The 15,564-nt window shown below is 45.8% G+C and overlaps 1 protein-coding gene across 2 annotated transcripts in view; it reads right to left on the bottom strand.

The window, feature by feature from the left end:
* The window catches only part of DGKG (diacylglycerol kinase gamma), a 212,003-nt gene that overhangs the window by 37,572 nt on the left and 158,867 nt on the right, over positions 1–15,564 (bottom strand). For both annotated transcript variants that reach the window (XM_021708769.1, XM_008051124.2), the window contains one exon: positions 10,088–10,265. In XM_021708769.1, coding sequence (XP_021564444.1) covers positions 10,088–10,265 — 178 coding nt within the window. The remainder of the gene's footprint in view (positions 1–10,087; positions 10,266–15,564) is intronic.

Here is a 15,564-nt window from a genome sequence, read left to right as displayed (position 1 = left end):
GTCAAGAAAGAATGAATGATTGCTTCACTTGAATTTCCAGTGAATCTGAGTAGGGTCAGGGCCAGCCAGAAGTGGGGAGGTTGGGGTGAAGTGGGTACGTAGAAGGAATTCTGTGTTTGGAATACTAGGACTTGGGCTCGAGTCTCAGATCCACTAATTAGTGTGATCCTGGGTAAGTCAATGAACCTCCCTGGGGTCAGGTGTGGTGGCTCACACCTGTAATCTCAGCACTTTGGGAGAGTGAGGAGGGGCAATTGTTTAAGCCTAGGACTTTGACAGCAACCTGACCAATATATTAAAAATTTGTCTCTACAAAAAAAATCAAAGAATTACTGAGTGTGGTGGCACTTGCTTGTAGTCCCAGCTACTTGGGAGGCTGAGATGAGAGAATCACTTGAGCCCAGGAGGTCGAGACTGCGGTAAGCCATGATTATGCCACTGTACTTCAATCTGGGTGACAGAGTGAGACCCTCACTCAAAAAACGAACAAACAAACAAAAACTTCCCTGGGCTTCATTTTTCTAACCTATACAATTTCTTCTTGGCATTCTTAGGGGCAACAGCCAGGCTCATCAGTACAATGCTTATCAGACTTCAGTGTATATGCAATCACCAGAGGAATTTGTTGAAATGCAAATTCAGCTTCAGCAGATCTGGCAATGGACTTGAGAGTCTGCATGTTCCGGTGCTCCTGGTACATGCGGGTCTAGCACAGGGACTGGCCAACCCTGGCTTGAGGGCCAAATCCAGTCTGCTGATTGCTTTCGTAAATAAAGTTTTATTGGAATGTGGCCACACCCATTTATTTATATATTGTTTATGGCTGCTTTCATACTAGTGGACAGAGTTGAGTATTTGCATCAGAGACTATGGTGCACAAGGCCTAATTATTTTAATAGTTACCATTTGGCCCTTTTCAGAAAAAGTTTGCTGATCTCTACTCTAGAGACTGAGGACTGGTCTGTGTGAGCAAAAAACTTGCATTTCAGTCTGGGTTTGGCCAAGGACAAGCAAGCCACTTCACCTTGTTGGTTCTCACTTTCCTTATCTAAAAGCTAAAATGGTCTCTACATTTCTAAGAGGTCTATGACTCTGGGATTTAAGTACTACGTAGAAAACATTATAGTCTCTATAGAAATAGGCATCTGAGAGCCATGTTGTGTGGCCTTCATTTGGAAACTGCAAAAACATACCTGGCCTGACCCTGGACCTAGAGTCCAGCAAGACAGATCCTGCTAGATGACATGAGGGGTCTGTGGAAACAGGTCACACTACTGCCAGATGTAGACCCTGTGAGGATAGAAACGGACTTGAAAGGAGGGAACAGTGAGCACTGGGAGACAGACTTCTTGAGCTCCAGTACAGGCTGATGCTGGCAGAGAGGCCCTAGAACATCACGTGGATTCCATTTTGCTGAGAGATCAATTTAAAAACAGTTCCCTAACTCACTGCTTCATGTGCCCCTGACTCTGCATTTTGTCAACCCATATTCATGAGCCCTTCAGAGGGCTCAGAGACTATGCCAGACACAAGAATATAGAAAGGATTATGGCATTCGGGGCTCCCCGAGGAGCTCACAGTGTGGTGGGAGAGACATTATGTAAATAAATAATCACATGAGAGTTCCTCAATCCAGCCATTTCTCCCTGTGAGAGGAAATGTATAATACTGGGTCTCTAGCTTGGGCAACAGGTGAGACATTTAATAAGGCAGAGACCATGGAGTTGGGGGTGGTGGTGGTTTTAGGAGAGGGGAGAATGTAAACAGTGGAAGATAATGACTAGTTTGGGGCTGTTGATTTCAACGTGGGCTGCTTGAAGGACTGGATTACAAAGCTGTGACTTCCTATGGAAAGCAAAGCAAAGCCTCTCTGTAGGCCTGTAAACGCTTAATGGGAATGACACATATGTTGCCATGGCAACTTTCTGGAGCTGGGGGTAGTCTCAGTGCATACCTCCCCAGTACTCCTGGGGCCCTTTAGGGGTCACTTGCCTTGCTCTGTCTTACAGAAGAGATCTTTGCCAGAGAGACCTCTATTAAATGCACAAGTTTTAGGAACATTTTTTTTTTCTTCTCAACTCAGAAAGAGTAGTGGCTGACTGTTGTTCACTATGACTGTCAGATCTCCACCAAATGGGGATATTGACACCTACATCCTGGACAGCTCCTGAACCCAAGAGGCCATGCTCTGTATGGCTTCATAAAAGTGAAAAGAACACCACAAGAAACAATGAACTGTTGGTGCTCACAATTGTTTCGGTGTCTCCGCTGAGCGCTAGTTCCTCATCTGGGAGTGTGAATCTGAGAGATGACTGGATGGTGTTTAATTCCCTTGCTTTGGGATTCAGGGCGTTCTCTATACATTTAGTGCAGATTGAACCATGTATGACTGCAAAGTAGCCGAGTCAACTGACTTTGCAATGGGACGGTTTCCCTCTTCCAAAGTAGAGTCTCACATCTGGGAAGCAGATTTGATGACTTTATGCATTTGCCTGGAGAATGCCTGTGTCTGCTTTGCTCAGTTGGTTTGAGTTCCAGACTGACGAGGCCACAGGCGTGCCTGGTGGCTACACACATTGACTGACTGGCCTTGCTGGGTCCTGGGCAGCCGAGCAACTCTTCTTCTTAGCACTTAACACAGCTTCTTATTCTTTTTTCTTTTTTGAGTTGGAGTCTCACTCGGTCACCCAGGCTGGAGTGCCATGGCACACTTACGGCCATCCCAGCGTTGACCTACTGGACTCCGGCGATCCTTCCATCTCAGCCTTCCAAGTAGCCAGAACTGCAGGCACACACTACCATGCTTGGCTAATTTTTTGATTTATTGTAGAGACTCGGTCTTGCCAAGTTGCCCAGGCTGGTCTCGAACCCGTGGGCTCAGGCAATCCACTCACCTCGGCCTCCCAAAGTGCTGGGATTACAGGTTGAGCTACTGAGCCTGGCTAACACAGCTTCTAATTATATTCCTACCTATGGAATTATTTTATTGGGGGCTAACTCTTCAACTCCCCAGTGGCTATAGGGACGATGTCTGTTTTTGTTCATCATTATACTCTGGTGACTGACACTTAGTAGGTGTTTCATAAGTGTGTGTTGAATAAACCCAAAACCTGTCCCCACTGCTGAGAAAATGACTCAAAGTGACACTCTACCAAGAGAACTTATCTCCCTGTCATTGTTTACTAAGAATTGCCAAAAGTATCATCTAGTGAGTGTCTGGGGAGATTTTGCCCTACCTGTTTAGAACCTTTTCTAGGACACCCCATTTGCAGTTTAAATAGAATTGACGAGAAATCACTAAGGGGAATGTTGCTTTAATATCAGATAGCCAGAGGGGCTGGGCATGTGTAACACAGGCTCAAGGCTATTGCTGGCTTGAGACTGAAGACTGGACAGAGGCAGGTGGGAGGATCAATAAAGAGTGTGAGAAAATAAATATGTAGGAAGCCTCTGCATGAATATTTTAGGCAGGGGCCAGAGATAAACAATAGCATAGCTCCCTAGGACTTTGCTCCTCGACCCCAGGGTGTCTGACCCAACTCTGTGTCATGCTCTTGGTGCTTTTCCCAGATTTAAGGCTAGGCACCTCTCCCCTCACCTTGCTTCACTGGACAGCCAACTCAAGGGGAGCCACACACAGGCAGCAATGACCAAACACACATAAGCACAGAGCCAGTATGGAACCTTAGAATTACGGGTTGTTAGAGCCATGGGTAAGGTAAAGAGAATCGATCACCAGGCTCGGTGGCTCAGCCTGTAATCTCGCACCTTTGAGAGGCTGAGGTGAGTGGATTGCCTGAGCCCGTGGGTTCGAGACCCACCTGGGCAGCGAGACTTCATCTCCACAATAAATCAAAAAATCAGTCGGGTGTGGTAGCGCATGCCTGTAATTCTGGCTACTTGGAAGGCTGAGGCGGAAGGATAGCTGGAGCCCAGCAGGTCGAGGCTGCGGTGGCCGGGAGCGGCCACTGCACTCCAGTCTGGGTGACAGAGTGAGACTCCAACTCAAAAAAAAAAAAAAAATAAAAGATAATCGATCAAGTCAAGAAGCAGAAGTCAAGAGGGTGAAGTTCTAAATTTGACCTCTTTCTTACCATTTACTAAATATCTTCCCCCATCACCCAACGATAACTCTGATGACTGTTGATCAAGCACTCACCAAGTTCCCTGCACTCTGCTAAGTACTTGTCACAGATGAGCTCATTTAACCCTTAAAACCCTTAATCCTTAGGGAGAGAAACCATACTTGTTTCCATCTTGTAAGTGTTGAAATGGAGGCTTGGAGAGTTTGGCGGCTCATCCAAGGCTGTATGGTTGGTGTTGGGAGGACTGGGTCTTCTGAACTCTCGTCCCATGGTGAGTCTACTCTCTCAATTGCAAGACCTCTAAGCCACATGTGAATTACGTATTTAATGACCAGCGTTATCTTACTTATCAAATCAGTTACTAATGGCGGCCAGGCGCGATGGCTCAAGCTTATAATCCCAGCACTTTGGGAAGCCGAGGCAAGAGGATTTCCTGAGCCCAGGGGTTCAAGACCAACCTGGGCAACTTGGTGAGACCTCATCTCTACAACAAATCAAAAAATTAGCCAGGTGTGGTAGTGCGCGCATGTAGTTCCGGCTACTTGGAAGGCTGAGGTGGAAGTTTCGCTGGAGCCCAGCAGGTTGACACTGGGGTGGCTGTAAGTGTGCCACTGCACTCCAGCCTGGACGATGGAGTGAGACTCCAACTCAAAAAACAAACAAACAAAAAACAACAACAAAAAAAACCGTTTCTAATGGCCCCAAGACACAAAATTCTCAGCCTCACAAATACTCATATGTGCCTCTTAAGATCATTCTTTTTTTTTCTCTCAAGATTTTTCACTAAGTGTCTATTCTTGTCCTGTTCCAGAGTCTACTGCCTACTGGGCTGGCAGAATGGAGGCAAGATTCCTTTCCATCTCTCCCTCCTTCCAGCAAACACTTCTGTAAAATACACGGGTCCAACAGAGTGGTAGGCTTTAAAGTGGACACAAAGATGGAGAATATATGCTCTGCATTTTCCGGGTACTGTCAGGGAAAATGTATGATGAGGATACACATGCCTTTGACACAGGAAAACCTGTAATATGTATACTGGTGACATAGAAGGCAAAAATACATGCTCTAGGAATTCAAAGGCTGGGCTTACTTCTGGGGGAGATGACTATTCAACAGGCCTTGGAGAAGCAGAATTTCAACAGGTAGATGTGGAAATTTTCCTTGGACTGGGTCTAAATGCTTTCTGGTTTTTGAGTGCCTGGCTTAAACAATATGCACATGCAGTAGGCTCTAGCAAACTTTGTAGTTGAACACCAGCCACTTGAAGCTAGGCTAGGAATCATGAGCTTGTGTCTTGGTTCTGATGCCACCACTGGACATAAATTATATAAGTGCTATACCTTCTCTGAGACTCTGATTTTTTCTAACTATTGAAATATGGATAGGGAGGGGGTGGGGGTCTAATCTTGATCATGGGTCTTTGGTTAGGATTACATTACATTAATACATGCAAAATTGTTTTGCAAGCCAAAATGAAATATAAGTACAAGAGACTATTTCTCATTATTCTTAGTCTTGTCACCAAACCCCAAAGTAACCAATTCCATGTGCTTCTCGTTTATCCAATAACCTTTTTTTTTGAGTAACTACTCGGGGCCAGACACTAGGGATACACAAATGAATTGCACTCAGTCTCTGTACTTGAAGTCGGAAAGGTCTAGGAAAGGAGACAGTGGGTACAAGTGGTAGCGTAAGTTTAATGTGTCATGACAAGAGCTGGGCTGGAGTTGGCAGGAGCGCTGCTTTTTCTCAGTGGCAGTGCACGTAGATAGTAATGCCAAATTCAAGAACTTCAAAATCAGAAATTGACTGGCATGCTCCATCATCACATAGAATTCAAGAAAAGGGTGAATTTTGTTTAAAACGTTTGAGCTTATACTATATTCCAGGCACTTTCATACCCATCATCTTCACAGCAAGTTAGGTAGTATCATGCCCATTGTATAGATGAGGACGCTAGATTGAGGAAGACTGGGTCACTTCCCAAGGTTTATAAAGCTAGAAAAGCAGAAGATCAAATTTTAACCCAGGCAATCTGCAAGCTCGCTGCTTTCCCAGTTCCCCTTATTGCTTTTATTGCTTTCTCATCAGTCAATGTTGTAATAGAACCCCGTTCCATCATTTCATGTTAATCTTTTTTTTTTTTGAGTTGATGTCTCACTCCATCACCCAGGCTGGAGTGCAGTGACATGCAGGCTCACAGTCACCCCAGCATCGACCTTCTGGGTTCTGGAGATCCTTCCTTCTCAGCCTTCCAAGTAGCTGGAATTACAGGTGCGTGCTACCATACCCGGCTAATTATTTTCATTTATTGTAGAGAGGAGGTCTCACCAAATTACCCGGGCTGGTCTCAAGCCTGTGGGCTCAGGTAGTCCACTCGCCTCAGCCTCCCAAAGTGCTGAGATTACAGGCTGAGCCATTGAGCCTGGCCTCCTTGCTAATCTTAACCTTCTTCTTACCTAGATTGCTTTTCCTAGAAGAAAGACTAATCTTTGATGTGACAGATTTTTTTTTTTTTTGAGTTAGTGTCTCACTCTGTTGCCCAGGCTGGAGTGCAGTGGCACAATCAAGGTTCACTGCAGCCTCGACCTCCTGGGCTCAGGTGATCCTTCTGCTCAGTCTTCTGAATAGCTGGGACTACAGGTGCACACCACCATGCCCAGCTAATTTTTTTTCTTTTGTAGAGATGAGGTCTCGTTATGTTGCCTAGACTGGTCTTGAACTCCGGGGTTCAAGCAATACTCATGCCTCAACCACCTAAAGTGCTGGGATTACAGGTGTGAGCCACCACACCCAGACTCAAGGGGAGAGATCTGACAGTAAATCCTGTTGCCATTTCATCTTCTTCTTTGATAAAGTTCTTTCTTCCTACAACTCTCTCCTGGCTTCTTCCTCTCCTCTAATTCCAGTGAAACTGTCAAGGAGTAAAAAATCCCAACAAACGAAGAGCCTGCAGAGACAGCTCCCTGCCTCCTCAGCCACCAGCCTGTAAATCCTGGGACTTTTACACTTAAAGTTAAAAGTTTTACACTGAAAGAAGAAAGACATTTGCATACAATTCTGTTCAAGAAGGAGTCCACATAGATCAAAATCTGAATATGCCTTAATTTTGTGGAGATATAAGGAATCTCAAAATATGATTGTCAGACTTGCTTATTTTACATATGGGAAAAACTGAGATCCAAGAAGGTGAAAAGAGTCCCCCAAAGTCACAAAGTAATGAGAGGCAGAGTCTCAACTGAAACCTGAGCCTCCTGACTCCCATGCTAATGCTTTTTTCCACTCAAATAAGTTACCTCTTTATAGCTTTTCCCATGAACAACTCAATTTACATAAGATCACAGCCCTTTCAAGAAGAAAGCTCAGTGCTGGTGTCTCTGCAGAGTCCAGAAGCCAGAGCCCCCTCCTTGGCCTCCTCTCTGATCAGGTCATGTCCTCATCAAAAGAACAGGAAGTGGCTTCATTTTTAGCTTCGAAAGCACATTGTAGGGATGGGAAAGGGGGATCTGGGGAAGAGAGTTCCTGTACATTATGGTCAAGGGCGATCAGCAGACTCTTTATAAGGGGAAGATATAAAGTCAGACAATTAAGGGGAAGGTTGTCCTTGAGTCCAAACCAGAACATGATCTCATCGAGAGCTTCCCCAAGCTCAGGGTGGTGGGGTGAGGGTGGGAGGGTGAGGGGAGGTGGTAGGGATTCTGTTCTGCTGATTCTCTTCTGTTTTGACCAGGCTGGATGCTAGAATAGGGGTTGAGGAGGAACACCAGGGTGGGAAAATTTGCAGGAACTTTGCACAACCTCCAATGTGTCCCCCACCCTCTGCTAGCACCCATAACTTCCCCTGCCAAGGGAGGAAAGAAGAACATATTGTTTAGTCTAATAATTTATACATTGAAATCTTTACTGTGTGACACAAAAGGGTCTTTTTACAGACAACAGAGAAATAAAAACTCCTGAGTCCTCTCTTAAAGATGGAGGTGTGGAGACGATGTTTCTTGATTACCTGGTCCTGGAATATACCAACCTGACTGTCTAACACATGGATGTGGAACAAACGATTAACTCTTCCCTTCCATGGTCAGCCAAGTTTTGTCTCCTTCTACTGGTGGAATCACATCCAACCTTAGCACTAATAGATATCAAAGAACACAGACCCAGATCCATGGAATGTTAGGCCTGGAAGAGACTGTAGGCATTTGTCTATATTAGTGGTTCTCAAACCTGGCAGACCATCAAAGTCATCTGAGGAGTTCATTACAAATTTAGATTCCCAGGAACCAACCCAGGAGTGATTAGGTAGATCTGGGCTGGTGTCCATGAATTTTCATTTTCAATAAGCAAGTCCCATGATCTGGTTCAACCTCGTCCATCCAGCTATCAAAACTCTTCCATTAGGTTCTTGTTTTACAGCAAAGAACACCGAAGTGCCAAAAGATGGGGCAGCACTTGGCTGCTGGTATGGTATGGTATCTTTGCCAATGCCATTATACCTGGCTTTCTCCCCCAGCTCACCTGTCCATTGAGGGCCTGTGAGGATCATCCAGCCCACAGAGGAATCAGTTGCCAGAAGCTTTGATTGAGTCACCATTTGGATCACTCATGGAAATGGCTGCTAAGGGGTAGCTCACCCCAACTCTGTTGTTGTGTCCTGTATTCTAGTGAGTTAAAAGAAGAAGGCCCTCCTGATGGCCCGTAAGGTGTACCACCTGGTTGTTTCAGACAGAAACAACAGTCAGTCATTCATGAAAGCAGCCTGCTGTATGATAGGAGCCAGAGTGGTGGAGGCTGAGTGAGTGAAGGGGAAGGTAGCAGAAGGGGAAGTCTGGGAGTTAATGGGAGGCAAGACCATTCGGGGCTCTCTAGGTCAATGTGAAGATCTTTGGTTTTTACCCTGAGCCACAGCAGGATTTTGAGCAGAGGAGTGTCATACTCTGACATATTTTCACAGGGTACTCCGGTGTGGTGGTGAGAATAGCCTACCGAGGGCAAGAGTTGAAGCCAGGAATCCAGTGAGGAGGATTTGCAGTGATCAGGGGACACAGGATGGCGGCTCAGACCAAGATGGTAGGAATGCAGGTGATGAGAAGTGGTTGGAGCCTGATGTTTTTTTAAAAGTAGAGCTAACAGATTTTCTGATGGACTGGATGTGAGATAAAAAGAGGAGTCAAGGATGGTGCCAAGTGTTTTGGCTCGAGTGACAGGAAAGTTGGAATCATCAGTGGAGAGAAAGAAGGCTGTGGGTAGAGAAGGTTTAGAGTAGGGACAATAGGAGCTCAGAGTTGGACATGCTGATTTTGAGGTGTCTGTTAAACACACAAGGGATGAGTGACACCAATTGCTGGAAACACAAGCCTGAGCTCAGAGAGAGTTGGAGACAGGTTTCGAGGCATCATGAGCACACGTGGTATTTCAATAAAGACTCATGACTGGATGAGGTTATCGAGGGAGTGAGTACAGACAGAGAAGAGGGTCAAGGACCCTGCCTGGGGACTCTGCAGCATCAAGAGGTCAGAAAGAAAAGAGACTGAGAAGGAGTGATCAGTGAGGGAGTAGGAAAGCCCGGAGCGAGTAGAGTACTGGAAGCCAAGTGGAGAAAGTGTTTCCAGGAAAAGGGAGTGATCAATTGGGTCAAATGTCACTGACAGCTGAAGCAAGATGAGGATTGAAAATTTACTGTTTAGATTTAGCTATTGGAGAACACTAGTAACCTTGACAAGAACTGCATTTGACTCCTAACTTCATGGAGCCCCAGAGTTTGACTACTGACTGTCATTTAGGACTCCATTATTGTGAATTTTTGTCTTCTCCATTAGGCTGTAAGCTGTGTAACATCAGGGGTAATGGATGAAAAGCCAACGAATCTCCAGAGTACAAGGTTCTTAATGGGCTATAGGGCCTATAAAGCCCACTGTGAGATCCTGAGATAGTTTGTTGACAGACCCACCTGAAGAGTCCTCCTGCTGGGTATTGGCCTATAGCAATTATCCTCATGCCTGGCTTACCTTGGACGCAGAATTTCAGTTCTTTGGGGTCAGTGACACCCTTCCTGCTCTCCCAGATCACAGACCGGTTCTTCTTGGTTTCTCCCCAGAGATTGGTGCCTCCATACATGCTTGGAATGTTGAGAATGGCAATGCCTTCCAGGAAGATGTTGCTCAGGTCCACCCCAACCCCATCACACTGGGGGACAGAGAGAGAAGGTCATCTGTTAGTGTCCTCAGTATATTGCAACCCAAGGCATATGTGCGCGTGTGAGGTGAGGACTCTCTTAAAAGATGCAACAGGTCCTCAGCCACCACCCTCCCACTATCAGAAGCTGAATCATGGGCAAAATCGCTCAGGCTTAATGCTTTGACCACTGTGGTGAGATGAGGAGATCCTGTCCTGGTCAGCTTTGGGGAAGACAACACAAGGCTCCAGGAAGCATTTTTAGATCTAGAAGTGCTTTAGGGGTGGTTCCCAAGTCAACTGCAAACTCCAGTCCGGCCTCATTATCATCAATTGTGCCCCTTCCTAAACCTTGTGAAGCTTTAGTGGGACACTGGACAATCTGACACACAGGAGAGTCTCAACAAATGACATTTCCCCCCCTCTTCTTCTATCCCTTCTGTGAGAAATACAAGACTTTAAGATTTGGAAGGCTTTCAAAATTTGCCTGTTTCCGGTATCTGTATCCTAAGTGCAAATTTGGCATATGTGCTTGCTGAAGTAGCAGAGTTTCTTTATCCAATCTCCACCACTTGCAACCCCCACCAGGTACAAAAGGCTAGAAGGATTGAATTGGCATGTCTCACATATCCATAAAGTCAGCCCATTTTGGCATGATGCTTACCAACACAGCAAGATATGGATCAGCTCTGAGCCTCCTTCCTCAGAATTGTAGGTTGTTTACTTCATTTACAAAAGAAAAAACTGGACCCAGAGAGGGGAGCTAAGTTATCCAAAATCACACAGCTAATAACAGGGCAGGGATTCAGATTTGAGGGGGTTGACTACCAAGTCCATGCTCTTTATATCTTTATTATCAGAAAGAAAAGACCAAAAGCATACAGTGAAAATCAACTGTTCTCAAGGTTACCCACAAACCCAAACTTCCAGAAACTTGTAAAGACTGTTGCCAGTCATAGTGACTCACCTGATTTCTTTGTAGTTCTTGATTTATGCTATCTTATTCCCACAATTTGTTTCCCCAACAACAACATGGAAAAGAGGGAGCTTCTTTTGTAACTGGGGACTCATGCTTTCAATGGGAAGACCCGATAACTTGAAAGGTCACTTTATGTTGATCTGGATTAACTCTTTCTCTTGCTTCCTCTCATTGACCCTATTCTCCCTCTGAAGATAGAGAGAATGACCTTCCTTTCTCCTCCTTGGGACTAGCCCCCTCCAGATTCATGATAATAATAATCATCATTGTCGTCATTGTGCCATATGTATTAAGCTTTGCCATCTGCACAGAAGATTTTATACACATCCTATTTATTATCTTTATAATAAGCCTATAAATTAGATACTATGACTACTCCTCCTTTTTACATTTGGGGAAACTAAGGCACAGAGGTGATGAAGTTAATTTGCCCATAGCTATACAACTTACAAGTGGAAGTACACGGATTTAACAGCAGGCAGTCAGAGCCTAAGTTGATTTCTCCTTTACTTCACCTCCTCACACTACCATTTGGTTGTGTGTCTCCTCTGACTTGAGCACTGTCAACTTCTCCTGTGGGACTTGGTTTTCAGACCTTTCCTCACCCTGGCTGCCCTGTTTTGCACACACTCCAGGTCATGACCCTCCTACTTGGCAGTGTCCCCAGCCCTGAAAACACCGCCAATGACGATCTGAGGGGACAGGTGGCAACAACACTTGAAATTTTATGACACTATCCTGTCCCCAAAATGAGATATACAAAGCCCATGTAGGAGCTCAGTACATTACGTACTGTCATTATTCTTACTGTTAAATATGACCACGGTTGCACTAGCCCCTTGGTTAGCGGCTAGATGACAGCATCACTTCAGCTTGAATGTGCGCTCATCTTCATCCCATGATCTGTTTCTCAGCCAGCTCTTCCCTATCCTGAACTTATGTAGGGAGAGAGGGAAGGGTTAAAAAACCACCCACTCGGTACCATGCCCACCACCTGGGTGACGGGGTCGACAGAAGCTCAAACCTCACCGTCATACAATGTGCCTATGTAGCAAATCTGCATATGTACCCCCTGAATCTAAAATAAGGTAATTGAAAAAAACAAAAACATACACATAAAACTTTACATTTATGTTCATTAATTTTATCTGGCTTTCAGCCCAAACCTTCTCTAGTCCATCCAGCTTTCAAATCTTCATTCTGCCGTCCTCTGTCATAGCTCTCCCATTGTTTGGGGATTAAATCATCAATATGTGTGCATAAAGAGTGAAAATAGTGACTAAACCCTCTCCTTGTGCAGTTTAACACACACATCTGGCATCATGCATGAACACCTACACTGTCACCCTGATCACTTTTCATTCCAAGGTGGGCTCATGAAAAATAGCAATGACAGGGACCTAAGAGAACCATTGCCCCGTATTTCATAAAAGAGGCCCAATGAGGTTGGGAAACGTCCTTGTGGTCAGCCAACTTATTAATGGTGGAGGTAGGTATGTATCTAGATCTCCAGACCTCAATCCTAAGTTCTTTCCACTAAAACATTAAACACTGTGCTGAGATCAAATAGCATTTCCTAAGTGACCACCCTACCACCTCTATCAAAAAAAGAAAAAGTGAACTCATGTTAAGTCACCAATATCCATATGTAAAGGACAAATATTTTATTAATAATGTACTCTAGAATCTTGCAAGGGATCAGAGTCAAGTGCATCAGCTCCCAGAAGATACTCTATTCTCCTTTTTTGAAAACTGGGGCTACATTTGTCTGTTTGCTCCCCATTGGATTGAACCTAATGTTTTCTGACTTGTCAAAGTTGTCCCTGAATCACATCTATAGGCTTATCCAGTAACTTGGATTCAAATGTAAGCATGTTATTCAAGGCCAGCTAGTTCTCTACTGGTCTACCTCAGGCTCTAGTGGCCACCTTTGGCATCTATTCTTCCATTTTTAGTCCAGGGTCACTCTCTCTGGAAAAGATAAAAACTCTTCCAGAGTGGCAAATTCCTATGGACCTATGCTTTGCTTTTTTGTTGTTTTGTTTTGCTTCAAACATTGTCTAACATTCTGCTTAGCCTTCAGTTTGCCTGAAGCCAGGCTCAAGGTCTGAGTGGTTTTGTGTATTCATACCTGGTTGCATGCCCATAACTTGCTTAGTGTGTGTATGTACAGTCACTTAATGCATGGGCTCAACTAGCACTTCCTGTTGCTGTCATGGTGACTGAAAAGCAAAAAACACACATACTCCTTTCCTTCTTCTTCTCAATGTGATGAAGACTTAGAAATTTATTTTGGAACATCTTCTGCCCTTCATCCTTCATACACATATTCCTAATTGGGGACTTTAAAGTTAGAGTTCCATTGGGTCACATTTTTCCTTATCATTATCACTTTCTAGATGAAACAGTCACTTCCACATCACCTCAATTTACTCACTGTTGGTCAAAACATCTCCCGTCCGTCTGAGAGATAATAAATAATAACAATAATAGTAACTCACACTTGGCAAGAGCTTCCTAGGGCATGGTGCTGGGGTTCATCCACGTTATCTCTTGGGATCCTCACATGAATATCGAGAGGGAGGCACCACTGTTACCCTCAGCTGATGGGCCTCCCAGGGGTTATATGCTTGCTGGAGGCTGTGTGACTTCCCACTCTACAAGATGGGCAGAAGTAGGATGCAGACCCAGGCCGTCAGATGCCAGATCCTACACTGGAGATGAGTCAGTGAGGCAAATCGGGATTTTTGCTGATGCTAGACATAGCAAAATTAAGCTTCCAGCTGTTTGAATAATTGAAATCTCCCACCACAGCTCTGTCTTGTAGAGTGCTTACAGCAGTGCCTGGTACATCAATGTTGGATATGAGTATTATTCTATCTTGCCTCTGTGCCAGATTTGTTGGGGGAAAACACACACACACACACACACACACACACACACACACACACACAGAGTCAGCACAGTTCTTCACAAATAATATTCCACAGTCACCTTTCTTCCCTACTGCAGTTGTAAGTGTACTCTGTCCCCTACCACCTCGTCTCTATCCATAGCCAACTAAGAGTGTTAGCGAGTAACCTAGCAAACGTTAACCTCTCCCTGGAAGAGCAGACAGTTCTTACTCTGCTTTCTGATAGATTGTTCCCTTCTCCTATTGTCTCATTGGGTCCTATGTAGATGAGACAAACAGAAGAGGTGGGGGGAGTCTGGGGTCTTTTTTTTTTCTTTTTTTTGAGTTGGAGTCTCATTCTGTCGTGGCACAGGCCAGAGTGGAGGGCAGTGGGACGCTCACCGCCACCGCAGACTCGACCTGTTGGCCTCAGGCGATCCTTCCTTCTCAGCCTTCCAAGTAGCCGGAACTACAGGCGTGCGCTATTACGCCAGGCTAATTTTTTGATTTACTGTAGAGACAAGGTCTCACCATGTTGCCCAGGCTGGCCCTGGGTCTTTTTGAGGTTGATGTGCCTACCCTTGGGATGTGCCTACATGGAAAATGAGGGGCAATGTAGTGTCTTGGAAAAAGCATGCCTGGGCTTGGCGGCAGAGACATGGGTTTAATTAAATCTTCGCTTTGTCACTTGCCAGCTGTGTGATCCTGTGTTGTTTCCTTAACGTCTCTGAGTTTTAAATTGTCATCTGTAAAATGGAGGATGGGAGAACAACATCTACCTCAAGGAGTTGATTGGTCTCGGGGGCAGTGGCACTGCGTAACTGCATTACCATTACAGGTTCCCCAAACCCCAGCATCATGAGGCATTATTTCCTCCTGAAATCACTCCCTACTACCTGAGGCTTTGCCGGACGCATTTTCATGGCCTCTTGACCCGACCCAGACTGGTGCGTGCCTCGCCATCCCGCGCCTGCATGCCCATTCTCCGGAGTTCTCGGTCTTGCGACCCTGCAGTGATTTCCTTCACAACCCCAGGCCCGTAGGTCTCGGGAGAGGTGGAAGGAAAGCCGCCGTGCTGAGTCTGGGAAAGTGGAGCCGAGCCTCGTGCACCGCCGGCCTAAATGGAACACCAGCCCCAAGGCCGCTCCCGGGCGGGCTCTTGAGCTAAATCTTCCAATTGTTCCATGACGTCATCCGGCCCCCTCCTCCTGTTCCCGCGCGGGCGGCAGTCCCTGCGCACACCATTAGCGGTCCCTAACCTGGGACTGGGCTCGCAGGCTCCCCTCCAGGCGGAGGCTGCAGAGGGACCAGGTATTTATAGCCTGGGGTGGGACTGACACAGGCAGCTCTTGTCCCGAGCAGCGAGCGCGCACACGCCCGACGTCGTGCTGGGTCCGCGCTGGGGACAGGTGCCCGACGTGTGGCCGCCCGAGGCGGGG

Source organism: Carlito syrichta, unplaced genomic scaffold, assembly GCF_000164805.1.
Source record: "Carlito syrichta isolate Samal-C Ts95f unplaced genomic scaffold, Tarsius_syrichta-2.0.1 Scaffold63716, whole genome shotgun sequence".
In the NCBI taxonomy this organism is placed as follows: domain Eukaryota; kingdom Metazoa; phylum Chordata; class Mammalia; order Primates; family Tarsiidae; genus Carlito; species Carlito syrichta.
This window is presented reverse-complemented; position numbering and strand designations above follow the sequence as displayed.